At 41.1% G+C, this 27006-nt stretch overlaps 1 protein-coding gene across 1 annotated transcript in view; it reads left to right on the top strand.

Annotated features, from left to right (window-relative positions):
• The window catches only part of asic1b (acid-sensing (proton-gated) ion channel 1b), an 84403-nt gene that overhangs the window by 6585 nt on the left and 50812 nt on the right, over window positions 1-27006 (top strand). Inside the window, exon 2 of the mRNA XM_068742235.1 lies at window positions 1718-1913. Within this exon, the coding sequence (XP_068598336.1) occupies window positions 1718-1913 (196 nt within the window). The remainder of the gene's footprint in view (window positions 1-1717; window positions 1914-27006) is intronic.

Below are 27006 nucleotides of genomic sequence, written 5' to 3'. Positions count from 1 at the left end.
ATACAGCTCATGCCCTGATGGTGATTATTTCATTTCTTTGTGTTTCCATGAGGTAAACAACGCTGCAGCTGCAAACGGAACAGAATACGGCTCATGTAATTTGGTTGGGACACGAGTTGAGAATGCAGTGCCAGTTGAATATTAAGGCATATTTCTTTTCATTTTTTATTCATGGACTAACTTTCATTATTCCCATCATCAAGGGACACAACCTTGTTCATGTGCACTGACAAAACTTGACCTTGTGGAATAAAAAAAAGAAAAGAACAAATCCATTAAGATTTTACCACCAATTACAGTTTGAAATTGTGCCCACAGCCATGAGAAATAACTCTACTGTCAGTGTGCACAAAGTCATTCACAGATTTATTGTCAGAGGAGAAGGGTGTCTGTTCGTCTCTCTGTGTGTCTCATTCCTTCCTCTGGTTTCTCGTGATTCGGGACAGACTTATTCACGTTTGCGAATGTAAATTGAGCTGAAAATGTATTAGAATAGCACAATATGTGAATGCTATTACGAGGTGGCCGCTGTTCCATCACATTGCACTGATTTTCAGTACTTCATATAAATAGAAGGAAAGACTACCTTTATTCTCAGTTAATTAAAACGCCTTTCTTTCAGTGTGATCCAATCTGATGGACTCGGTGTGCAAACAAATTGTTCTCATAAGTGTCTGTCAGTAGTGCTTAATTTAAGCACTTCATAATTTGGACACTGGTGCCACTGACGGCCCAGAACTCGGCAGAGGTCATCATCAATGGGCGCTCCTTCCTACAAGCGGAGCCATGCTATAGTTAATTGAGGTTAATTGAGTGACTGTGAGATAGAGGTTGATGGTGGTTGTCAGGCAGAGGCATGTCAAAAATAGCTTCCCCATTCAACCCATTCAACCCGAATTACAGCTTTATGACTATTGACCTTCATGTATTTACCTCCTGAAAACAGTCCACAGGTCAATATTATTTGGCAGAATGATGATCACAATTCTGAAAATAAAATACTTTGATTCTCTGAACCCATTTCACACACACACGGTGGCTTGTGGGTTCGGCTGTTTGTCAGAGTTTGTTAACCGCAGGTCAAAGAAAGCTGCCATGTTTGATTCTATCAGAGGGAGAATGCTGCTTTTGTATCTTTGTTTTCACATGTTGATTACTATTTCGCTGAAATGCTGGTTTAATGTGTGTCATGTGGTGGCAGTGAATGTCGTTATAAACTGCGTTTGTGTTTGAAGATGATTATCTTTCAATAAAACAGCCTGTGAAGCCCCTACAGCCTCTTTGATGTCTTCTCTGTTGTTTACTATTTATATATTCACTCTAAAAATGCATTCTTTTTTTTTTTTTTACTGACGAAGGAAGAGAAGTTATAAAGGTTATGTCATTTTGATAGATTTGTTATGGGAGTGCAAATCAAACCTTGGTCGTGTAATCATTAAATTACAATGGTAGGAGGTGTGGTATGCTTCTGGGTCGGATGCTTTATTTATATATTTACAAATAGTTTTCCTCATGTCCACGTCATGAACTAACCTTCTTGTCCTTGCCCTTGAGCAAGGCACTCCCCCCCCCCCCCCCAACTGCTCCAGCTGCGCTGATCATGGCGGCGCTTTCACCCTATGCCCTCTCCCAATGCTAGGGGCCCTTCATTGTGTGCTTGCAGTGTAAACATTACAATGACAATAATACAAGCTTCCTTCCCTTCGTTCTTGTCTAGGTACGAGATCCGGGATCCACACCTGGTGGAGGAAACCGTCTTGCAGGTCCTTAAAGAGAAGGCTGACTTTGACAGCTACAAGCCCCGCCCCTTCAACATGCGCGAATTCTACGACCGAACGGGCCATGACATCAAGGACATGCTCCTGTCCTGCTTTTACCGGGGCATGGAGTGCAGCGCTGAAGACTTCAAAGTGGTGAGTCACAGTTGTTGATAGCTAAATGTCCTCTGCAGGGCCGGCTGAGGTCCGCAAAAGATGGGACTCAGCTGAGCTTAATTTCAGTAGAAGGTCAGGATTGATATAAAGTTATAGGATCTTTGAGTAATCATAGCCTAGAGTTTGTGTTTGGGTAATAACATGAGCTACTGTGGACAATCGTAAAGACAATTTACCATGAAGTCAATCTGTGAAGCTCCATTAGCTGATATCTGTCTATTCTCTGTCCCTGATGCGACTGAGCCGCAGGCTGTGACCGACTCGCACTGTGTGGACACCTTTATATGATGATGCTGTAGACACGGCATCAGTTAAAACTACTGCTAATGTGTCTTCAATGTTGTGCAGCTGTTGTCATCAATAGAGGTTATATACATCACACTGTCTTCAGTTTTAGCCGCTGATCTGACTACCCCCCCCCACACACACACACACACAACACTCAAATGTGCTGATGCGTCCACATTTGCTGCAGTTAGTTGAGGTTGTGGCAGACGGTGCTTCACATCAGCTCTCCTGCGCCATACAGTAGTGGACCTGAATAGAACAGCTCAGCAGAGAGGATTAATGGTGTTGAAAGAATTTTAAGAGTGAGAGAAACATTTTTTTTTTTAATGCAAGGAAAACTCCCATCGGCCTCTGATTCCAAACACATGAGAGTGGAAGCAGCAGAACTGTGATTAACACCAGAGGCAACCTCTGCTTGTTTGCCCCTGCCATCGGCAGCGTGCTCCTTTCCTCTGGAACAACGTTTGCTCATTTCACTCACAAGATTGGGCTCATGTGTTTTAGCTCACCTGGTGTTAAGTACAGCAGGATGGATTGATTCCTTCAATTCGTATTAATAGGGGACCTACAACTTCTGAAACATAGCCAGCCAGCATAGATGATGAGAAACCCCCGAAACTCAAGTGAAATGCAGAGACTGTACTTTTCTCCAATGTGTTAATTAAAGCTGCACATATCTAGACACATGAATCCTGAATGTGGCCAGTTAACAAGACAGTTATTGGGTACGCGTTGTATTTTAGTGCATCCCTGAGGACTCCTTAGCACTTAATATATTGGTTAGATTATTGATGTCACAACTTCCAAGTAATTGTATTTTGAATACTTCAAGACACCTATGTGTATGTGTCTGCCTGACAAGTGTGAATACGAAAGAGAAAAAGGAAGAGACAGACTCAGAGAATAGAGTCCAGGCCAAAAACCGAGCCCTTGGAATGAAACTGAGCACAGTGGTCAAGCGCTGCAGCGACTGAGAGGCACAAAGACCCGTAGCAGCAGTAGAAGGACTATCAGAAGACGGACAGGTTTGTGCTCATTTAACCTTTCACAGTCTGCAGTTCTATTGTATCTCCCTCCTCCAGCTGCTCAGTCGTTTTACCAAATGCAGTAAAGAATGGCAGCTCATCTTTCCTTTCCTTTCCTTTCCTTTCCTTTCCTCATCACATGCAGTCTGTTCAACTGTCAAAATAAATAACATGTTGTAAATCCATGAATACTATAAACACTGGATAAATTGATGAAAGTAACTGAAAATCAGGTGGAACTAGACCTTGAGTAATGAAGGAGGAGTTTCAGATGACCAATCAAACAGTGTGTTTAGTTACCTGACAAGTGCTGGCTATGAATACAGTCCTGATCTACTCTAATTTAATTATATTTGTTTTCAAACAAGATGATGTTAAAGGTCCCACATTATGAAAAACTCACTTTTCCCATGTTTCTACACGACTATTATGGAGGGTTTGGGTCATTATCAACCCCAAAACAGCTGAATAAACCATCCAGTCAATCCTAGATTGCGTCGTTCTGTAGTCTCCTACTGATATGCGGCTGGCAGAAATATTCGTTAATGTGACGTCAAGATGTGTGTGCACATGCACGCACATTCTTGCACATTCGTTTTCAGAGGCTTTTCCGACAAAGCTGTTTGAGACAGAAAAGAGGGACACTGTCCTGCAGCATCTGTTTGCTATTTTGACCAAAGACTGTCAGATATTTCATATCAGTGTCGGGAAACTGCGTTTTTTGTTTCATTTCATTGCATCACTGCGTGTAATGACAATAAAGTGCTATTCTATTCTATTCTATTATATTCTATTCCATTAACTTGTGGAAAAAGAGTATAATATGGGGTCGTTAAGGCTGAGAGTCTGGTGCAGTGGCTGCCGTTTGTACTATATATTTACTGTGTTTATTCATCATGATTCAAATACGCTGCTGCTTGCCGCTCCTCTTGAACTGTTTGTGACACAGCTCACTTTTGTTCCACCCTTTTTCACTGATGATTTTGCCATTGTTCTTTGCCAGACAATTCCCACCACTATGCCTCTTGAGGATAAATCAATCAATTTACGATTACTGTAGGACTCAGAGACATGGATCAATCAGGCTGTTAGTGAGTAATGGATGCACCCTTAATGAAATTATTTGAGAATAGCAAGGTGTAGGGCTCTCCGTGACTTTCACTCCTCATCAGGCAAGTCAAAATGAATTGTGAGGTAATGAGGATTTTTTTATGCATTTATTCAAAGTGCTTATTGATTTATTGCCATAAATGTGGCATAAAATATGAGTTGAGCTCAATAAGCTTTTTAACAACATTTCCTGCTTTTTTAAATGATCTTTAAACTGTGACAATGTCGCAAAATAATTTCTTCACATGTATCCGACGTGATTTGATGATTCTCTTGACAGAACGTTTTCCGTGCATGGACTTTTCAGGGATATCAAGCCTACAAATTCAGTTGTCTTTATTCAATGACATCGGGATTCAAGACTGATTGTGTACGAGTGAATGTCAGGAGGGTAACACAAATAAGTCTCAGTCTTGCTGCACATCTTAACATAAACTAGCTGATTGCTGCATACCTTTTTTTTTTCGGTACGAGCAAATTGAACAGACTCTACAAAGCCATAAAACCCTGCGCTCCTCTGACAGCCTGGCGGTCGTGGACCAGCAGCAAGTATTGGGTGCTTTGGCTACCCAGGTATTTAAAGCTGCTTTTGGAGACACTTGTGAACGCAACGCTTGATGCTTCCAGTGTCTGCTCCCTTCCCACCACAGCCCCTATCAGTGCGCTGTGTGGGAACACCCGAATGCTACTCTGGAGGCCGGCTGTTTGACAGACACAACGAGAAACTGGCAAGACCAGCAGCGCATTCGATGAATGACAGGCAGTCTATTCAAAGCCTTCTGTACCAAAAACCCTCATGAACATCCTGCGTGTAAACAGCAGATGCATGGATTAGCTTCTCCAGGCAATCTTGGTGATTATTCACATGGAGCTGGCAGGTGGCACACTGGTTGCGTTATTCTGCTAATTGCTATCCAGAGTCATTTTATTCTTATTATTACCACTATTATTTTTACTTGTCTGTAATTTTATACATATCATACAAAATGGCTAGGTACATTCCATTTAGCCTTTTATTTTCCCCATTAATCCTTTCAACTCACTGGAAGACAAATGAGTGGGAATCATGATTAATTATTTTGAAAGTTAAAGTTGATTCTGATTATTACCTCGGCTGATTGATGACTACCAGTAAGTGAATGTGTGCAAGATTGCATGATGTTGTTTTTGTATTCTCTGGCCCATTACTATTAATTATGACATCTGGAAATGTGACTGAGACAGGTCAAAAATAGCATGTGGGGATAGACTTGATAGCCCAATAAGTCCTCCTGGGAGGCTGTCCTTTCATCTTACCAGCTATTGTGTTAGGGTTTTCTTTGTCTCTTGAGGCCATCCACGACTTTAAAAATATCATTCATTGTTTCAACCCCATGTTAAACAAAAATAAATAAATCATGAACTGGTTGTCTTCTCAACCCAGATTAGAAAAAGCAATGTATTATGGAATAAACATGTTCTACATCTATTTTTGTATTTAATAATTCAACCTAAACATCTGCTTAATTCTTATTGTTTTCCTGATGTAGTAATTTTTTGCCAGTTCAAACGAGTTTCTATTCAGGGATGGGTTTTGACCTTACTGATGAGAAATCTGTTTGCTTGAAAGAAAACAAAGGGAAGTGTCTCCTTGCTTGCACCTCACTTTAAGACCCCAGAGGCAAACTGTTATTTGGGCTTTATAAATAAAGATTTATTGATTGATTGACTGACCGACCTCAGGCACGTTTTTCTAAAGTTGAATGTTTTTAACTGACACCATTCCTGTCATTCATATCATCCAAGAGAGCAAGCGTACATGCAAATGTCCGTCTACCAATGTCTTCGCATTGACTTTAAAATCTTCTTGTGCAAAACAAAAAAGTGCTTCTTGAGTTCAGTTTGAACACAGGGTAGACTGTATGTTGTTTGGAAAACTGTGACTGATATAATCTTTCAGCCGAATGGAACAGCCTCTTGCGTCTCTTCTCCAAACAGATGGCTGCATTGGATCAACTTGCCCGTATCTTTGTTAATGTTCATAATCTCTAATATTAGGCCTCCAACTCTTGTGGGCAGTGAACAGAAAGTATTCCATTTATTGTCTCATTAATCTGGAGAAGGGCAGCAAGGTGGCACAGTGGTGGTGCTGTTGTCTCACAGTAAGAACATCCTGGGTTCAAAGCTTTTCTGTGTGGAGTTTGCATGCTTTCCTCATGTCTGCCTGGCTTCTCTGTCTTCCTCCCACCTAAAACAATATGCACTGTAGATGAACTGGTGACTCTATTGTTGACCCCGATAAACTGGCATATTGTGCAGGATGAACCGAAGTGCCGCAGTCAGTCAGCCAGTCAGACAGACAATCATTAATTCATATGCTTTGTGTTCCTTTCTTGTCACTCAAGGCTCAAACAACCTCTGTGTGTCCTTGTTGTCATCTGTTCTCATACCAAAGCCTGGAGGCAACAATTCATCCATTGTTTATTATTTTTGTTTTCAGTGTTTTCATACATCAGAGATGCAACCTTGCAAAAATGGGACATTGAGAATTCTGTTGTCTCCGTCGTCAGCCTCTGGCTAAGAGCAAAGTCAAGCTTTGAGAAAGAGCATGATGAAAAAAATCCTCTTGTAATATGACAAAAGCAGATTTAAGTTTTTAAAAACCATCATTTTAAAAATATGAATATTTTTGTTTGGTTTCTGACTACTTTGCAATATATTTTCTCAAAATCAAAAACCACGCTGTGCGCAGGATCCTGGGAGTGTGTGAGGTTTTATATGTTCTCTTTTATGAGACACCATTATATGTTTTGATATATTATCTGTGAGACGTCTATGACCAAGTTAATTTCCCATTGTGAGACAATAAAATTGGCCTTGATCTTTCTGTCTGTCTGCCTGTCTGTTTGTCTGTTAGCAACATAACTCAAAAGATTACAGACAGATCTTGAAAACATTGTCAGGAAATGTTGGGAAAAGAACCCGGAGTTCATATTGGACCCCTTTTATGTGATTTTTGGTGAATGAATTGAATGCATATTTTACAAGATATCTTTTTTTTTTAAGTAAGTATTTAAGTAAATTGGGAACCGGATTGCTCTCAAAATGGGATTTAAGTTAGACCAAGACCCATCTTCAGTTGTTCTTCATCAAGACCCATCCAGCAGTTTTTCCGTAATCCTGCTTGCAGACAGACAATTAAACAAACAGACAGAAAAATGGCATCAAAAACATAACCTCCTTGGTGGAAATAGCAAATCCGTTGACATACTCAGATGTGGAATTGTCTCCATAAGACGACACTTGTTAGAAATCTGTATATCTAAAATTAAATGCACAGTCGGCCGAAACACAAGTGAACGCACTTTGCGAAAGATTGTAATAATATCTGCAATCCAGATGACATTCGTTGGTGAGATAGAGGCCCCCACCCCACATGACTGTCAAATTCCATGAACATCGGTCAATAAACAACCGAGATATTGAAGAACAATTTTTAAAGCTTCAGTTACTGCAATTTTAATGTTGCTGACAACGCTATCAAGATCCATCTGTAACGTTTTGAGTTATGTTGCTGACAGACAGACAGACAAATTGCAGCAAAGACATAACCACCTTGGCGGAGGTCATTTTTGACACATTGAATGCATAGACTGACCAGCGCAGACTCAACTTGGATACTGTTTAATAGGCAAGTAGACATATTCCATCGACCCATCAATGACAACTGATGGCATGTATTTTCTTCGCCAACATTGACCCCATTGAATAAAATCATTAATTTGAAACTCAGTAACGCTGATGATGCATGTTTCTTTTCTAACCTTTTCCCTGTTACCTTTTAATGTTTCCGCCGCTTGCAGTCTCTTTATCTCACTATTTCCTTTGGATGGATGTTTTTTTTCCCGGCAATGGGGGTTGGCAGAGGAATTCAAAAGCATCAGAAATCACTTACAGATTGCTGACCATACAGTTCTCACTCACCCAGTGCACTGTGTGCCGACCTGAGAAAGGTGCTGGCAGCATGTTCATGCAGTCCATCAAATTTATAGCTCTTTTCAGTATTAACTATATTTGTGTGTGTGGGTGCGTGCGTGCGTGCACCTACTGTCTTTAATGCTAGCTTCTTGTGTTCTTGAGTCCTTATTAGTCACATGTAGGAAAAGGTGGTTCTATAATGCTGCAGCTGTGACCACTGCAGCATTCCTCTTTTAATATGTGAAAGTCATTTTGTCCAAATGCCAGGCTGTCATTTACAATGGATGTGCCAGGGCTGGGTTACAAATCAGTAGATGGGGAGGTGGCAGCAGAGTGGACACAGCTAAAATACTGCTGCCGCATCCTTATTCAATCACTGAGGACATACTCCCGCTTTCCCAAAGATCAAGCAGCCGGGCAGATAAGTGCTGCGATGATTATATATGTTAAGGGAGAATGAGTTATGATAACCAGATATGTCGCCTAAGCAACAATGGCGGGATCTATAAAAGCAAGTTTTCTTGGGGTCTTTTTTTCCCTGGCATGATCAGAGTCTGTTGTCATCTTGACAAACACTGTGTATTGAGGCTTCTTTATGGAATGTCATCCAACATTTATTTTTAGGTGGAAAAGTGGAAAATTAGGCCTTCCCCTATCTACTAAAAAAAAAAAAGCTAATTGGACTACAATTGAGTTTAGTTCTGGATATAAACAAGTACTCGCCCTGTGTCTCCCGACTATTTGGGAGATGAGCAGAAAAGCCCAGCTGTAATGTCTCTTGTCGATAAAAACAAAGCACTGTAACACACATTTTAAGTGCCAATCAGATTCAGATTGTCGTTGGCTCCGGAACAAATTGAACATGTGTTCCGCTTTGTTCCGGTTTAATTCATTCTTAACTTCTTAACCGCTTTGTCAGTTTCCAGCATGACCCACGACCTGGTAACAATCTCAGCAGTCAATGGGCAAGAGGCGGGGTACACCCTGGACAAGCAACCAATTCATCGCAGGGTCACACATAAAAAGACAGATGATCATTCACACACACACACGCCTATGGACAATTTAGTGTAACAATTTTGCCTAATTTGCATGTTGTTGGTGGTGAGAGGAGGCCGGAGAACCCGGAGAGAACCAGACATGGGGGAGAACATGCATACATTCCTCACAGAAAGGCCCCATATTGGATTTGAACCTCTGACCTTTTTTCTGTTAGGGTTAAGAATAATTCTAAATAGTGTAGTCCTTACAGTTAGTTTATTGATTATTCTAACTTTGATTTCTATTCTTAATCAACAATTCATGTATTTAAAGCACATGCTACTGGAAAACCAGTGAACACAGTGAGTTCCCATCCGTAAACCTCTTACGCGATGGCTGTTTTTGTGGATTTTTTTTCACATCCAAGTGGCTGCAGGCAAACTGTTAGAATGTTTTCATTCCTAACTAGTAGTTCCACCGCCTGTGTCCAGCATCTGGAAGGGATGTTGGATGCAGTGGAATTAGACCTCTCAGAATGCTGAGAGTGAGTGAGCAACAGGGAAAGAGAACTTCATCCCTTCCTTTGCTGCAACTTAGCAGAGAGCAAGCAATGCAAGGCAAATCTAGATGAGGCCAGGGGGAGGATGAAAAGGTTTAATGGAAAAGTAAAACAGAGGAGGAGAGGAGGATGACCTTGGACCTTGCAACCATCCCTTTTGCATCTCAATCTTGCAAAAACATGAAGATCAAAGCGGAGCTCTGATGGATATTGAGGGGGGGGGGTCTCTGAGGTAATGATGAAGCGGTGAAGGGGAAAAAATGCAGATGCATCTTTTTTTAAACTCAAGGGAGAAGGAGATGAGCAACGTTCTGATTTCTTCTCCGGAAATGTACATGTGAGAGATGATTGACTCGTCTCTGTGGGCTTCCTGGAATCAGGGATGTTTGATCCATTGCATGTTTAGATTATATCTTTAGCAGCATGAAACAAGAAAGACTGGTTAAGATAATGGATCTGAATAGGTCCGGGAATGATTTTTTTGTTTTGTCAGACTTGTTCTTTTATGGCTGCAAAAAAACAACAACAAAAAACAACTGTTTCCTCACATTTAAGACATATTAGCACTCAGACAGCATAGATCTCTGCCCAGCAGCTCATCCCCTCCTAATTGGATCCACACCATCCACATGGTGATCTGGATTCTTCATACAGAAACCATGAATCAGACTTGATGTGTATTTTTAACTCATTTTTGAATCCATAAATGGCATTTTCAATGTTGAAATTAAATATTTTTTACCGACTCCATTCTGGATCCGATCCAGATGAAATTCGTGGTGTGATAGAAGTCCCCACCCTACACGACTGTGTCAAATTCCATAGACATCGGCCAATAATCAACAGAGATATTGAGGAACACATTTTGAAGCTCCATTGACTGCAATGTTAGCAAAAATGTCAAAATGACCTAGAATCCAGGATCTCCACTAAAATGTAATCATCTGTTCCTGGTAACATTTGCGACATTTCATCAAGATCCATCCAGAACCTTTTGAGTTATCTTGCTAATGACCGGCCGGCCAGCCGGATGGACAGGCAGACAGACATACAGATGCCGGTGATTACATAACCTTCACCTCACCTCGGCGGAGGTATTAAGAGCGAGGACATGAGCGTGGCTTGTGTTGGGGAGGACGAAAGTACAGTAGTAGTATTAGTAGGACTAGAAATATGGAGATAACAGGAAATGTGAGTTTTATTATCTCAAAGCAAAAGAGTATTTCTGCAGAAAGATCATATCCACACGTGACAGAGAGAGATCGGTATGGTTCTGTTAACCGTGTGATGACAGATATCATGGAGTCCATAATATGGAGTAGAACACAGTGATCATGTCATCATAAAGTTAATTATTTTTTACATATGGGAATGTAAATTTGGTGTATATGTTAGAAATAGCCATAACATTTTATTAAAAAAAAAAAAAACACGACTTGCTCAAAGCCCTGTAGTACAAAACTACAGCCTCATGCTGGTGGGTCACTCTGCCGGATTAATTAAGCTTAGTGCCTTGCGCTGAGTGATCTCAGTGGTACTTGATCAGCTAATGGAGCGTGTTTTCGCCTCTCCAGCCAGAAGTTTCTCAGACATAAGAATCTCAGCAGTCCTCACAATGTTTATTATCCTCACCTCTTGGCTACCACTGCCTCATTATTTTTGTTTGAGCATGAAAATCACCATCGATTCCAGCAGACTTCTCCTCGAGGAGCACTTTGAGCCTAGCTCCTCTGAAGTAAAATATCACTGACTGACATTGGAATGCATAGAGAGAGATGAGGATCCGATTATAGGAATACATTTGTAATTCTAAATGACTGATGGCTTAGGAGAGGTTTCATTTGAGCCACCGTCAGCACTTTAATAGTAAAACCAGCAAAATATGAATAAAGTGACAAGCAGAGGGCCGGTAAATATTCTCATAAATGAGATTTGGTTTCCCACTCCTCTTCTTCATTCTTCTGTCTTAATTAAAATGAGCGTCTTCTCCCTTTTCTTCTTCCCATCACTTGGTCTCCGATCCGTCTGGCCCATGTGACACCAAAGGAGATAATAAAAAGTCGACTATTCGCACCAGTGTGAAGGAAGATGACTTCATGATGCCATAGCACCACGGCACTGCAATTATCAGTCAGTGGTGATAATAGCGCTCAAAGGGAGGTATAATGGCTTTTAGATTTGAATATCATCATCATCATCATCATCCCAGTCAGGGTAAAGACAAGCCACAAACTACTGTACATGCGTATTCATTATGTGACCGTTGTACTATGAAAATATTATTTTCTTTTCATTGGTATTTTCAAAATATTTTTTGCCCACAAAAACAGCCATCGCGTAAAAGGTTTACGGATGGGAACTCACTGTGTTCACTGGTCTTCCAGTAGCATGTGCTTTAAATACATGCCGGTCTAAATACAGCTCGACAGAAACATGACTTTTAGTGAAATTTCAGCCAAAAGACGAAGAAACGGACGATGGAATTTAGTAGATTTATGCAAGATTACATTTTACATGTGAACCTAATGATCAGATCCAGTCTTGGCGAGGAGGTGTGTGTGGGAGGCGTGTGTTTTCTCAAGCTGACCTCTGAGAGTTTGCTAACACAACCCTCAGAGGGTGAATACCAAATGCTCTGCAGGCAGGCTCTATAGGTCAATGTCTTTCAAAGCCCATTTCCAGCCTCGTCTACCCTCTTCCCTCGACACTCATGTTCAATGTAAGGAATGGTGGAGTGTCAAACAGCATGCTGCTTTCCTTATCGCCTACTTTACTATTTGAAGTGTCTTCGTCGCTATGTCTAGCTGTACTACAGAACCCAAACATGAAATGTAGAAAAGCCACAACTGCCATCTTAATCACTGTCCAGTACTGTCACATCTATAGTGTTTCTGTGTGCAGGTAGGGTGTGACAGTTTTGGAGCGCTGATGAGGCGGGGGGGTACACAGAATCACCCCAGGGCTCAGGGTGTAGCTTTATCTTTGCTTAAGGTGGTATGGTTCTGCTGAGAAGATGTACTCGAGCAGCCAAATTAAATAAATCGCTGGATATTGGATTTGGCTTTTCAGACAAGGTCAACGCTGAGCACAGGCTTGCCTGTCTGAAAAGGTCAGTGGTGTAAATGCTGTGGCCGGTGGGGGCTGACACGTTTCTGAGGTCTGCACCACTTGTCCTCCTAACTCTCCGAAGACCTCAAGCTCAAAAGGCCACGGGTGCATCGCAGTTAACCAGCAGTGCATGATGTGAATGTCTGCCTGAGTGTGTTTGTGAACAGATCAATGGGCATGTGTGTGTCTGCAGTGTTCAGGCAGCGTGGGTGTAACAGTTTGAGACAAGAACTGGAGCGTGTTTATCACAAATATGAGCCAGGAAATATCATATTTTATCATCATTATATGCTGCAAAGGAAAATGTGGCAAAGCTAATCAAAAGCATACATTGCAGCCATACATTGGTTCACTCTACAGAATGGAATCACAAATCCATAGTGAAATTGGATTGGAATTGGCTTCGCCTGAATTCCATCTCAAGTGTGTTCTTTTCTCTGGAGGTCCAAACTTTCAAGCTTGACATATCTTCAAGAAATAGAAGTAGGTTTCAGTCACCTCAAAGGTCAGCATAATTATCATTCATCATTTGGAATGTGTCACAAAGCAGATATGTTTGAAATGAGGACCTGGGCAGGGAATGTGTCCCGACGTGTCCCCACATGGTCCTCGACCCCCCAAGAAGCTTTCAGAATAACTACAAATCAGATATGAGGTCATCCATTAAATGTCTCATTTAGTTTCCAGAAAATCCTTGTGCTGATTGTATTTTTTTTACATGAACATGTTGAATGGACTGAGTGGAAATGTCTTATGAAAAAGACTGATGTAGATTTTGTGTAGTTACCCTCATCCTGACTGGACAACAATCTCCTTGACGTGTCTTGTTGTCCTTCTGGGCCATCTCTTTTTTAAAGTGCATTGGAGTAGCCTATTGTATCCCATGTCCGTATTACTTATCATTTATGTTTTTGTTTTGCTACAGTGCAGTCTTTGCGACAATGTGAATACTGAATATTTGCAATGGCAGTATTCCAGATACAGATTAAGGATTTTACATCCATAATGTGTTCCAATCACTGACTATTGAGCATTCCCTTTTTGCAATTGTAGACAAAGAGGATTTGCATTCCTGGTTTTGCCAATTGTAATTGTGAAATCATTTTTTTAAGGCCGTTGTTGATGTTGTTGTGTGTCACAGCCATCGTTGTGTGTCGTTACCAAATGAATTGTGTGATCTAAACTGAACGGAAGATAAAGTATATGAGAGGAAATCAGAAACCTGGTCTAAAAAAGGCACATATAATATCTGAGGGGCTTCTCAGGGCATCACATCAGAAAATGCTGACAAAAAACATTTCTGGTATATCCGTCATTCTCAATTTGAAAGACCATCTGTAAGTAGAAAGAAAGAAAGGCTCTTTTTATGATATTTACCAATCATTTGTCACGTGTTCTCTAGAATTTAGAGAAATACTAAGAAAAATACATTCGAAGAGTCAAAGAAAATGTAATATATTAAAATAAATACGTTTAGAGAAGACCTACAAAGCGAGTAAAAAATTCCATTTCACTTTTCCCATGAAAGTCTGACAACAGGCTTGTCTCCCCCTCAGCATCATTGATTGATGCTCGGAACACGGCGGCATCGCTTCACCCGAAACACTGAAACGGAGGATAAATAGATTCACTGGGGTGACGAAACAAAGGTTCACTGTGGGGGGGTTCATTTAATTTTATGCTTTGTGTGCAGAGCCGCCTTCATCGTGGGAGGTGTATTTCTCATGACCTTATACATAATAGATTAGTTAATTGAAATCCTGCATGTCCCAGTTAAAGTTTGGTCCATCTTGAATTCATGAATAGTCTTCACTTTGTTCGGCTGGGGATTGTTGCCCCCTACTTGCCTTACGGAACCCGTCTGTCCTTCCTTTGCTTTTTTTGTTGGGTTTCCTAAGGCCCAATTTCTCTTCTCTATTATGCACTCTCCCTCCTCCTTCCTCTCCCTCCTCCTTCCTCTCCCTCCAAACTGTGCCTTTATTAGCTTTTCTCTGAACCCTTAAATCACTATTTTTAATTAATAGCATTAGCGATCCGCAGATGTCGCCCTACTATTGGTGTTTTACCCGCTCAGGAATCACTCTTTTGAAGCCTGGTAATCTGACCTAATGGTCTATAGCTGAGATGCCAAAACAACCTTTTGGCCAAACAGATTTACTAATAAACAATCTTCTCCATCGCATAATCCACTTAAGGGCTGAATCTCTGGCCTGTAACCCATTCTGGCGAGCACCACCTCAGCTCTTGAGCATTTGATGCAGTTTTACCTGTTGTTTTGATTGCAACAGGGCCCGAGCGGCTCGGTAGTGTTGGACTATCAGTCACCCTGACAGGCTAATAAAGGGTCTGTTAGTAAAGAGGAACTAGTAATCCACAGCTGGCTTTCAGGCACTCCCTTGCTCTGATATGCTTAAAGTTCAGCTTTGATTTTGGCTCATCTGCTGCTGCTGGTCAGATACTTTTGGTGCTTTTACCACACCTGTTGAGAGCGACAATTTTAGCCGTCGATAGAGATGTTTGTTGAACCTGTCGAAAGAAAAAGATGAAGTGTGAAGAACCGTGACAAATATAAACTCACCGCGCCAGCGGCCCAATGGGACAGGTTTCAGACCAAATGTCACATTTTTGCTTCGATTAGATTTTTTTTTTTTTTATCTACCTGCTCAATTGTCTGCCGTCAGGCCATTCTGCACCACTGCCAGACCCGAGAGGAGTGATTCGGCCACTCAGGTGGTTCCGTCTGGGGAAATTGGACCAATGCATCACACCTCTGCAGATTGAAGATAGAGAAATTCCATTAGTCTGTCAAACGTCTGGAAAGATGTTGAAAAGAGATGGGGGATGTTCAAAGATAGATGGGAAACAAGAGAATATTTTGATAAAAAAAATTCCAGCTAGTGGATACAGGATAAAAGGGTAGTGGCTAGAAAGTATCACCATTACAATATATCACTGTCAAAGCAGTGAGACTAGTTAATGGGAATCTTTACGTTTAACAATGTGACATAGCTGTGAATGCGAGCTCTGTTGGTTTGGGGCATTTGTCTCAAGACCGGGGAGGTTTCTGTGGAACCTAAAGTCTCTGAGCAAGTGGACGACAAAAGAATGAATTTCCACTATTGGAAAGTAAATTACTTCCACTGGCCACTCATGTTATAGGAACCCTTTCCATACACCTGCTTGCTAACTCAAATAATTCACCAGCACCATCATATCAGAACTCAACTGGACATGGTCTAGAGGTCCGGTAGCTACTCTGATCAAATTGACTTTGACAGGTTGTGTCAGAGTTACCTCTATGAATTTATTTTAACAGCTAAAATGTGATTATAATTTCTCCCATCTGTCATGTTGGCGTTTTTTGCTTTCCTTTTCCATTCACAAACTGTCAGGGGTTGAGGCAGGTGAGAACCCAAATGCACGACAGTAGTATGGGAACCCAGGTGTAGCGTCTGAGCTGATGAGAGATTAGCTGCAGGTGAGCCTAGGAGCACAGGTGACCGGAATGAACTGATTGCAGGGGGAGGATCCGAGAAGACAGGAGAGGTGAGTGCATGCATGGAAAAGCTGTGACAATAATAGCTATTTTGTTTGCTTATGTCCTACTTGTTGCACATAGCAGCTCTTTGTGAAATGTAGTGGTCACAGTAACTAAAATCCCATAGAGTCCATGGACAATGGTGCGAAAAACAAACTGTGCAGGGTTGTATCTCAAAAAGAAGCCACTGGCTGTAAGCAAACAGAGTCTCTGGTTGCACGAAATGTTAAATATTACAAAGGAAAACCTTCAACTACAGGTGATGGTGAAGTATTCTGTTAACTGGGATGCAGCAGGCCGTAGGCTACTGACTGAGGATGAATCAAATGATAAAACTCTGCATTCATTGGAAGATGTGCTGCTGATAAATCTGCAGTGATCCATGACACCACTTCAACATGTACATCTTCACCCAGTATTTCAGGCATTTGAGGAATAGGATCCCGTAGTGGACTAGAAAGGCCCAGGGTCCACGGATTGTATTCCCATTTTGTAGAAAGATTCTTAGCAAAAGTGCAGAGGACATTGAAATGCTTGGTGGACCCTTTTATACAAAATCTGCACTGATTGTGTTCTTCACATGCCTGATAAGGGAGTAAAGAGAGGACGCACTCATCCACACTGCAGGATCCACATATTGTACGAGAGACCTACAGGCAATCATCAGATGCAAGTTGGTCTCTGAGAAGCAAAAAGAACAGTTTCCGTTTTGAGAAGAATGCTTCTTTATTTGTGAATTTTGAGTGCTTTCCCACAAGGACGTTTACTTTGATCCTCTGCTGCAAGAAACTCAAAGCCTCATTTCCATAGACAAGCAAAGAACCAAAGAGCTCTTATTTTCTTTTACCATTTAGCATATGGTAGATGTTGCGCCAGAATGGGCTTCTGAAGCTCTCTTTAAAAATATTTTTTCATTTTGAAATCTTAAAAAAATATATTCTTGAACTCTTGCAGATGTTGAATATTGAGATTTCAACAGAATGCACATCCAAATTATCATCCATGATATCAAGTACCGGTAATGTAAACTCTTCTCTGGCGAAGGAATTGCTGCTCCACCGTCCATTCAGAAAGCTGCAGAGTCGATAAGATGTCCCTGACCCCAGCAGCAACAAGTTGACCCCAACCTCTAACTCACTGCTGACAAGAAAGAACGAAAAGACAAGTTGAGGATGAAAGATGGCAAGACAGCACTGTAAAGAAAAGGGAAAAACACAGGGAATATAAAAATGTCAAGGTGGGAAGATCAATAGAATGTCATGCATAATTAATTTATAATAACATAGCCTAGGAATAATGATTTTTCCATCTCTGAAAAGCAAATGGTTGCCTGGCATTGCATGTCAACTTTCAAAAGCAACAGCATATTATTATAATTTGTTTTTTTTTACCTCTGAGGTTGTGTTTTTGCCAGTATCTTATTTAGCATGGGCTTGGTAAGAACTCATTAAATATGAGTGCAAATCTCACTCAAGGGTTGCATTTACAGCTTATTTTGTTAATAAGACTCAGTTGAGGAGTCACCAATTCATCAGTGTGTGGATAATATGAATACGATTGTAATCAAACGATGCCAAAGATATGAACTGAATGGAAAATGAAACATGTCCGTCTTTTAGCCACATGAAAAGCTGAAGTATCAGCTCAGTATTGATACATAGCTTGATGCATCTAGGCAGCCTGCATAGCAGTGGATGAATCATCTCGTATTAGTGACAATGCCCAGGTTTGGATTTATGTCACGGTTTACTGTGCAGAGAGGAAACATTTCTACGAGGACATCCTGGGTGTCTAAGAACTCACTGCAGAGGGAAGAACATATAACTCTCCATAAAAGAAATGCAGAGAGGTGTCAACTGGAAACATGTGTCTGTCACCACTGATGCTGTTCCCTCTATGGAGGTAAAAAAAAAAAAAAAGGAACAGTGACTCCAAAGAAAAACAACATCCCAGACCTCTTCTGATACCATCGTATGATTAATCAGTTTGTGCTGCTCTCTTGCAGAAAGGCAAGATAGCAGCAAAGGTTATGACTGCAATGATGAAATGTATATTCTTTGTTATTGTGCTGTGTCTCTATGAACTGCAAATAATTTTTTTACAAAATAGGTTATTCTGTATACATTCTGCTGTGTTACATTGGTGCTGCAATTGAGGCTGTTTTTATTTTTTATTTTATTTTGAAAGGTTATTGTCATTTTCCGCACTACATTTTGGAAGGGGAGATGATCAATGAGCACCGTTTAAAAAAAAATTAAAATAGATTTTAGAGTCAAATCTGTATAAATATAGTGTATTACCCTTGACATATGTTTATTGAACAGTGGAATAGCATATTATGTCAAAAAGGAAGATTTAGGAGGACAAGTGGAATTTGTTTGTACTGTAATTTAAAAAATAAATCTGAGTTTATATACAATCATTTTGTATTGAAATATTATTGATTCATGTACAGCAGGAACTAAGACCTATTGTGTCAAACCACAATTGCATATTGATATCATATTGAACACATACAATGCTGATGTATGTGTTCAATGAACATGGAACAAAACCATCCATGCATTTTCTTGAAGACCTCTATTTCTAGAGCGTCGCAGTCAAAATAGTAACCAAAAAATAAATATATTCTCTCGATGTCTGACTCTTGCTGCTGCACCAGAATTCATGGGTCCCCTATATTCTGAATCCCAATCCCTGGGTCCTGGTGTTTGTGCACTGGACGTGGGGAGGTCGTGGCTGGATAGTTCTGTCCTTCAAGTTGGAGCATTCAATGGTTCCTTTATGTGTAGTGTGTATAACAAAATGTACATGAACTTGCTATTCTTCAGTCTTTTTTTGAATGTTGTCCATATAGTTTGCACGAGTTGTCTTTGGGACACTATTTGTAGCATTTGCTGAGGCATTTAGCCTTTCTCAGTGCAAAGAGGACCCACCAACAGTATGCATATGAAGACTCTGCTGCATGAATGGGAGTCATATTTGATTTTCTTCAGATTTTTGTACTCTAACCTTCAGCAATTGTTAAACTCACATCAGCCGGAAACAACAGAGCACAGAAGACACACGAGACGCCTTCGTCTGCTGTCTTATGGAACGCTTTGCACCTCTGATTAGGGTCAAATTTTCTTAGCAGCTGGTTAATCTTTTTATGTTCTATCTATTAATACTATGTTGTTGAACTTTATCAGATCGCTCCCAAAAGGGATGAGGTCATGGCAGCTGTCAAATCCAGTAAAGCAATGGGAGTGATTTTTCCAAACACTTGACTGTAGATAGAGGACTTTGAGAAAAGCAAGGAGACAGGCACGGAGACACATTTTTATATCTACGCAGTGAGGATGAGGAGAAAGAAACGTAGCAAGAGTTTTGAAAGAAATCAAAGCATAGGAAAACACATCAGATGGGCAGGATGCTGACAAATGCTACAGGATGACTGATTGCTGTGGTATTACGTGAAGACCTTGGCTGTGTTTGTATGACTGTACCATATATTGTTTGGATGCGGCCGTGATGTGTGTTTAGCATTGCTTGACAGGGGCTCACAATGCATTTAAGAGCACTGAGTGTGTGTGTATACCTGCTTATCTCTGTGGCATGAGCTGTGTATACGCCACATGCCACACACACTGCTTAGAAAGACGGCAACGCTGAGAATAAACAATCAAAGATACTCACTGCAAAGACCACTGTTGCGACAATGCACATTGTTTTTATTTATTTGACAGCTGCTCTTTTTCTATCCGTATAAAAGGTTAAAAGCTTTAAATTATGATTATATGCAACCATAGATTTTGCCCTAGCTCATCTGTTTGGGACACTGATATAAGCAAATACTCTTCAATCTTCATTGCTGGCATCTTCTGTGGTGTTTATCCATGTATTTCTCCTGCCTGATAGTAGTGTCGCCACCTTGGCGACGGCTTTTGGGAGAGGTCAAGACCAATTTGGAAAGACTAGGGCAGAAAGTGTGGAGCTGCGCCATTTGTTGAGTTCACCACACACCAAAGACCTAACGTTGGCAGCAACATATGACACGGGACTGGCTTGCGAGGTAATGAAGCAAAATGCCCAGCAGTGGTCCCAGAAAACGTTCATCGCTAACGCTATTTTCAAGATGTTGTTGGTTGACGTGGTTACACATTGTCCAAACTATCAAGGATCTAGTCTTCAGCAAACCTTTAATCATTACATTTGTCGGTGCAAAATCATAAGGGAGAATTCATTTTCATATCAACATTTATTAGATCTTCTTGAAATAGTTCATGATAATGTATATAACAGTGTTGGAAAGAGGTGTCCCTCTTCCATCACCGTTGGTTCTATTCTGCTAGAATATAACAGGGTAGAATTAAATTAGTGTCACCAACTTTTCTCCTACCTTTTCTCTAGGTATCTACTATTTAAACATGATGAATCATTTAGTTTTTGAACCTTGCAGGACCTGTGTGCCATGGGAGACCCTACCAGGAGCATAAAGCTCCCAACAGCATAGACCCTTGGATCATTCGGGCACTCAAATTCCCCCCACCATGATAAGGTGGCATTTCAAGGGGGAGTGTATAAATATATTCATAATTTATAAAAGACATGTATTCTGACTCTTTTACAATCAACAGATCTGACTAGTAGTTAAAGATTTAAGAATTGTGTAAAAAACAAAACAAAGATTGACTGTGACTTGGCTCATTTTCTGCCACAGAACAAATGAAAAAGCTGTGAGATTTGTTGGTACACGAGCCAAAACCATCCTTTTGTGGCATTGGTCCACGTGTTTATTGACACGACACGGACCAGACTAAGATTTTCATACTGTATTTAGTTTACATTGTAGTCTCTCATGTCATACTATTATGTCACGAACATGTTAATTACCATCGCTGAAATCATGAAGTTGCTTCATTCCCATGGAGTCCAGTGGCTTCTTTTACTGGCAGGCCAGAACCAGCTGACCTGAATACCTCCAATGACCTGTTGTGGGCTGCTGGATATCTTACCCTCTGTTTTTGTCATCCTCACACTCCCTCCATCTTTGCCTCCCATATGCACATGCAGGCAATGCCTAGTGGCACTCTCAGCACCGCTCTAGCTCATTCTCTGTCTTACACATTCCTCATCATACTAAAATGTTACCCACTTGGGGGGGTCTGTTTTGAAAGCCAGAAGACTTTTTCATCATCATGTCGATGGGGAGCACACAGCGATAAGATGTTTCTGCCAGAGTGGTTGGCCTCAAATCTGGGAAGACCGAATTGCGTGCCCAGCTGTTCGGATAGTACTGTGACTTCTACATAAAAGCAGTTGTATAAGTTTTAAAGAGGTTCATTTTGTACAAATGAGATAGAGACTGAAGGCTACAGACAGGTCAGAGACGTCAGTCAGAAGTGAGAGGCTGACTAATGCATCGTTAGATGTCAAAAAGGAAAGAAATTAAATACGAATTTAAATTGCATGGTCAGCACAACCGCACAAAGGCTCTCTCTTCATACCCAGCACAAGTCAATTACCAATATATTGATAAGTACATTTTACATGTCCTCCACTATTCACATGCATCACAGACGATAGAAGGACAAACACTAACTCACTGTCTTGCTGGTTATGAGGCTGTCAGTCTGCTGCTGTCATACAAAATCCTGTTGGGAGGTTTGGGTAAATGTGACAGATATATTGCATCAGCCTGTGTGTGTGCGTGCGTGTGTGTGTCTGTTTTACGACATCACAGACAGGTTGTGATTGATGTTCTACCTGGCCAGCCTGATTAATTACACTCCAGGTCGATGTCACGAGGCGTACTCCTGCAGAATACATATATGGACACATACACACACACACACACACACATGACCACCCACCACCAACGGGCCTAGATGCACACGATGCAGATTACATCATGCTTCCCACAACTGCATTTCCTCTTCTGCATGTCCTCAACCATGTACAGAATGAATTTGGCTTGCTTTGAGCGTTAATCTATAGTGTTAAAGTATTCAGCATGCAAGTCAACCAAGTCTCTGCACACATAATAAAAATATAAGAGATTAATAGTTTAATGATCGGGGAGGTCATTAATGCTATCAATAACGGCAGTTAAAAATGTGATTTTGTCCCGGTTTCATTTAATGCTGTTTTTTGCACCCAGGGTCTCCTCATGCCCTACATTGATAATACTGCTATTTCCAATCAAGGTCCGGCTTCGTAGACAGCGATGTGTCATGTGCCCTGGTCATCTCAACATTTATTCAGTCAGAATTTTGCAGTGAACAAAAGAGAGAAGTGAAAAGGAAAATGGGTCCAAAAGATTCCCTGTCATGCCTGTCTGCTATCGGGGGGGAAGAGCTCCTCAATGATTTCTGTATTGGCTTCTCCCAAGCCGTTTAGCATCGGCGTTGTATTCATCAAAACAAGCTGGAAGGCAGCTTTGATTAGGTTATTTCTCGGCTAAATAATGACCATTATTCTTTATGATTGTATAGATTCTCTTCGTGTTCGTGTTCAGGAAACAACCTCGGGCTTGCTCTCACATGAGAGTTTTCCTCTCAACAATTTAATGGGGGAAAAAGAAAATTGCAAATGTGACTAAATATGATTGTGCTATTTCTTTTAACAAACATGCATTTTAGATTGCACAGTTGAATTAGCTTTTTCTTTTGCATGTGAATCATCTCGAGAGTTACGTGTCTCTGGTTTGGTGTTAAATTCTAATTATTGTGAATCACAATGCTTCTCGAGTCACCTTGGGGAGAATTGCTTTTCTGTTGCATTTGATTAAGATCCCAATATGTCAGGAGTCATTTTTAAATATAAAGCAAGCCAAGTCTGACTTTCCAAGAGAAACAGCCCTGTCAAACATTGATGAGGAGGTAAATCTTGAATGGAAGGGGGGGTTACATTTCAAGAGAAGCTTTCCCCTCTGTCTTTCTAATAATGAAATGGTCTCCTCTGTTAAAATACGCACCTCCTTTAAATGTCACTGTGCACAAACTGATCCAAAAACAGTGTTTTAGAGTAAAGTGATCGATGCGTCCTGAGCTAATTGTATTTCTGGGATCCACGTGTATGTGAGTATGTACATGTGTGGGAGATTCATTAGGTGAGGGTTTTGGCTGATTGTTTAAGAAATTGAGTGGAGAAGTAGACGTTTGAGAGCTGCAGAGTAAATGTCATCAGTGTCACGGAGCCTGATTTGCAGAGTGCTTGAGCCGGTTTAATAACGGCGGCGATTCGCCTTTAAAGTTCCTGATTTAGTGTTCTGACTAAATAACTCTCATCACTGTTCTGCTTCAGGTGGTGCTGTTGGATCGTTTCTGTCATCTTTTCTGCCAATTCAAACTCCACAGAGAGAAACCATTGCATGTAGTTGTTGACTTACGACTGTTCGACTTTATGACCGCGCTGGTATGTCTGGTTACGACATACTGGAAAGCGAGCGAGCGAGTGAGTGAATCCAGTGTAGGACAGTTTCAGCCCCAGCTCCTGGCAGCCGCTGCGACCAGCAGTCTCATCCACGATGTCTAGCAAGAGGAAATGATCTCCAGCTACTCCACAGCATAATACACTTGCGGTACTCTAACATGGGCCGACTTATGACCAAATAAGTCTAGACGACTAGCTGTAATTTGTTAGCGAGGCTTGTAAGGTTTCTGTGTTCCCTGCTGCCATCTTTTCTGAATTTGCACACGTCACAGTTATAAAAATGTTTTCCAAAATTATGCCGCTTCTCTAAATGCACTGAATGCATTGTAACCTCGCTTGGTTAGTGCAGGCCCAGTTGTGCAGCTGCGACTTTTAGGTTGGTAAGTTGCGCCTGTTAAGTGACAATATCATTCATTGCCACCTTGGTTGCAATCATTTGAAAAGGATATACCATTAACACCAAGCCTCTAAAATCCAGAATGCCTCCACAAGTTGTGTTCTTCGTGTAACTTTCCAAAACACCGTTCTGAATAAAGTCAAGAGTGGAGTGAGAGAAAGAAACAGAAACAGAAAGAGGCAGAGCAGTCTGGTGTCTGAAGCAAGAGATCAGCGCTCTAAGTATGAGTATGGGGGAGAGAGAACCGAAGGATTAAAGTTGTTTATGAGCAATCACTAAAATCTGGTGTGGAATTCAGTAGAATTAAAAACCCAAAATCGCAGGATCCCCTCTGTCAGTCTCCAGCAAAATAGTCAGTCTTTTTATTCTGCTTGTGTCAAATAAAAATGTGTTTTAAGCTATAATTGTGCCATGGTAATTACACCATCATGAAAAAAGTAATTGATTTTTGAAGGACTGAGTCAAACTCTTGGGGTCAAACTCAATGTATCAGGACCTGCTGCCACTCTGAAAGATTATTGGACCACGCCCAGCCCCGTTTTCATCCAGATAATTATTTGGTCGGCTAACTTGCAGGACCCTCTAAGTGTTGAAAGCATGTTTATCGTGTTTATGGACCAGAATAGTACTGAAAGCTCTGCAGCAATGTTTGTGCTTGTGTGTGCTCAGGCTCACATTTGAAGTATTATGTAGCCTGAGTCCCCCCCTCACCCCCGACCATCTGTTGTGGAGAACAGATGGACCTAATTTTAGACCTAATTTTAATTTTATAGCCAGTGAGTAATGCTTTTTGATTTGTTACACCAGCTCACTGTACAATATGTTTAATTACTTCAGACACATTTCATTGCAAGATGTTTTGCTTGGTCATGACTCTTAGGTTTTGTTTTTTTTCATTATTAAGAAAATGTATTGTGCTTTGGCTACATTAATTTTGCTTAATGGAATGGAGATTTATTGAAAAGCAAGTGTTTTGCACGGCCTGAGATTTGCATTAAGGATTAGCATCGTAGAGCTATCAGGTGACTCTCAAGGTAAAAAGGCAGAGAAGAAATGAAACTGTTTGCCAAGCTGTTGGACATACAGTTTCAGTAGTTTTTTGGAATGTAAGAAGCAATTTTAAACTTTTTTTTGTTGGTGCCAATAAGGGTGCAAACAGATAAGACACTCAATTATGTTGTAAGTACTGAGACTCTTTACCATAACCGACTATCCATGAAATTATGTTTACACCCTAGTACAACAAGCCCCATGAAACAACCGCACATGCAGGGGCCCTAACATGCAGAGAGGGAATAGGGTGAAGGCACCGCCATGATCGCCACACCCGGAGCAGTTTGGGGGGGATGGTGCCTTGCTCCAGGGCACCTCGGCAGTGCTCTGGATGAAGACTGGCCCCTCTCCTGCCGCAAGTCCACACTCCACATTTCATCCAGAGACTGGGACTCGAACCGCTGAACCGGTGGACGTCTCCGCTTCCCAGCCCAAGGCCCAACCGTCTGAGCCGCTGCCGCCCCGTGGCGCACATTTGTAACTATTTTGTTTGTGACATTCACCATTTTAATGGCTTTGGGGTTTACATAATTTCCTGATTTGATATTGAACTGTAGGTTATTTTGTAACTGACTCTGACTGAAATCCAAGAAAATCATCAGTGATTTAATTGTTCCAGTGTAATTAGGGAGTAGCATCCCCCCCCCCCCTTTCAACACTTAATTGGTTTTATCAAATAAACCGCAAACTATTTTTGGAAGGCAAATTAAGAAAAACATTTAAATTGGGTGCCCAATTAATTTCACCAAATTCAGCGTCAACATTTATGCATTCAAACAGCTGGCGTGTCACTGACTCACACAGGTGAAACCTCCGATTATAACAAAGACTTGTTCATCTAAATGTAAGATGACAATGTCAATGAATGATGAATGATTTTAATGTGCTGCCTTTGCAAAACTAAACTAGAATGTCTTCAGCAGTTTAATTTCAGGGATTTATTTTTGATCCTGTAATGAACTTGTCACAAGCAGACGGTGAAGGAATGTCACCGCCGCACCTCAACGCCACAACATCTTTCATCTGATGTGTTATTGAAATAATACCTCCGCATCTGTTGAGCTGTGTGTGAAAACACTGCTCTCCAGATGTGTTTCTATTTGTGTGGTCATTACCTCCAAGAAATCCAAGATGAGGCAAGTTCTGAATCACGTCTTTGGGGAGCGTCACCACTGATATTGTATTATACTGGAGACACAAACACACACAGAACAGGTGATCAGAGAAAGCAGCAGGGTATGTCATGTGACCAGCAGGTCAGGGAGAGAGGGAGTCTCATTAATGAGCCTCAGCCTCATTAAATCTAGTGTTTGCATTCCTAAATAGCTGGTCAAAAACTTGCATTCCTAAATAGCTGGTCAAAAACTCCTGTCAGAAAGCTGCAAACCTATTTCACATCCAGTCACGCATGTACAAGATAATCTGGCCATCGTTGCTCATTAATTCCTATAATTATCCTTCAGCGGGTGAACTTCACACCTGAAAACCCAAGGCCCACATTTTTCTAACTGTTAGTGGGGATAGCTGCAGGTTAATGGCTGCTGGTGCTGCTGGATCGACCACTGGGGGGAAGGTTAGCCGACCGTAACGCATGCACTCAGAAAAATAATGTCATACATGCACACAAGCCAACACTAAGC

Source organism: Brachionichthys hirsutus, chromosome 8, assembly GCF_040956055.1.
Source record: "Brachionichthys hirsutus isolate HB-005 chromosome 8, CSIRO-AGI_Bhir_v1, whole genome shotgun sequence".
In the NCBI taxonomy this organism is placed as follows: Eukaryota; Metazoa; Chordata; class Actinopteri; order Lophiiformes; family Brachionichthyidae; genus Brachionichthys; species Brachionichthys hirsutus.
Note: the sequence above shows the minus strand (reverse complement) of the source record. Positions and strands in the feature narration are given on the sequence as shown.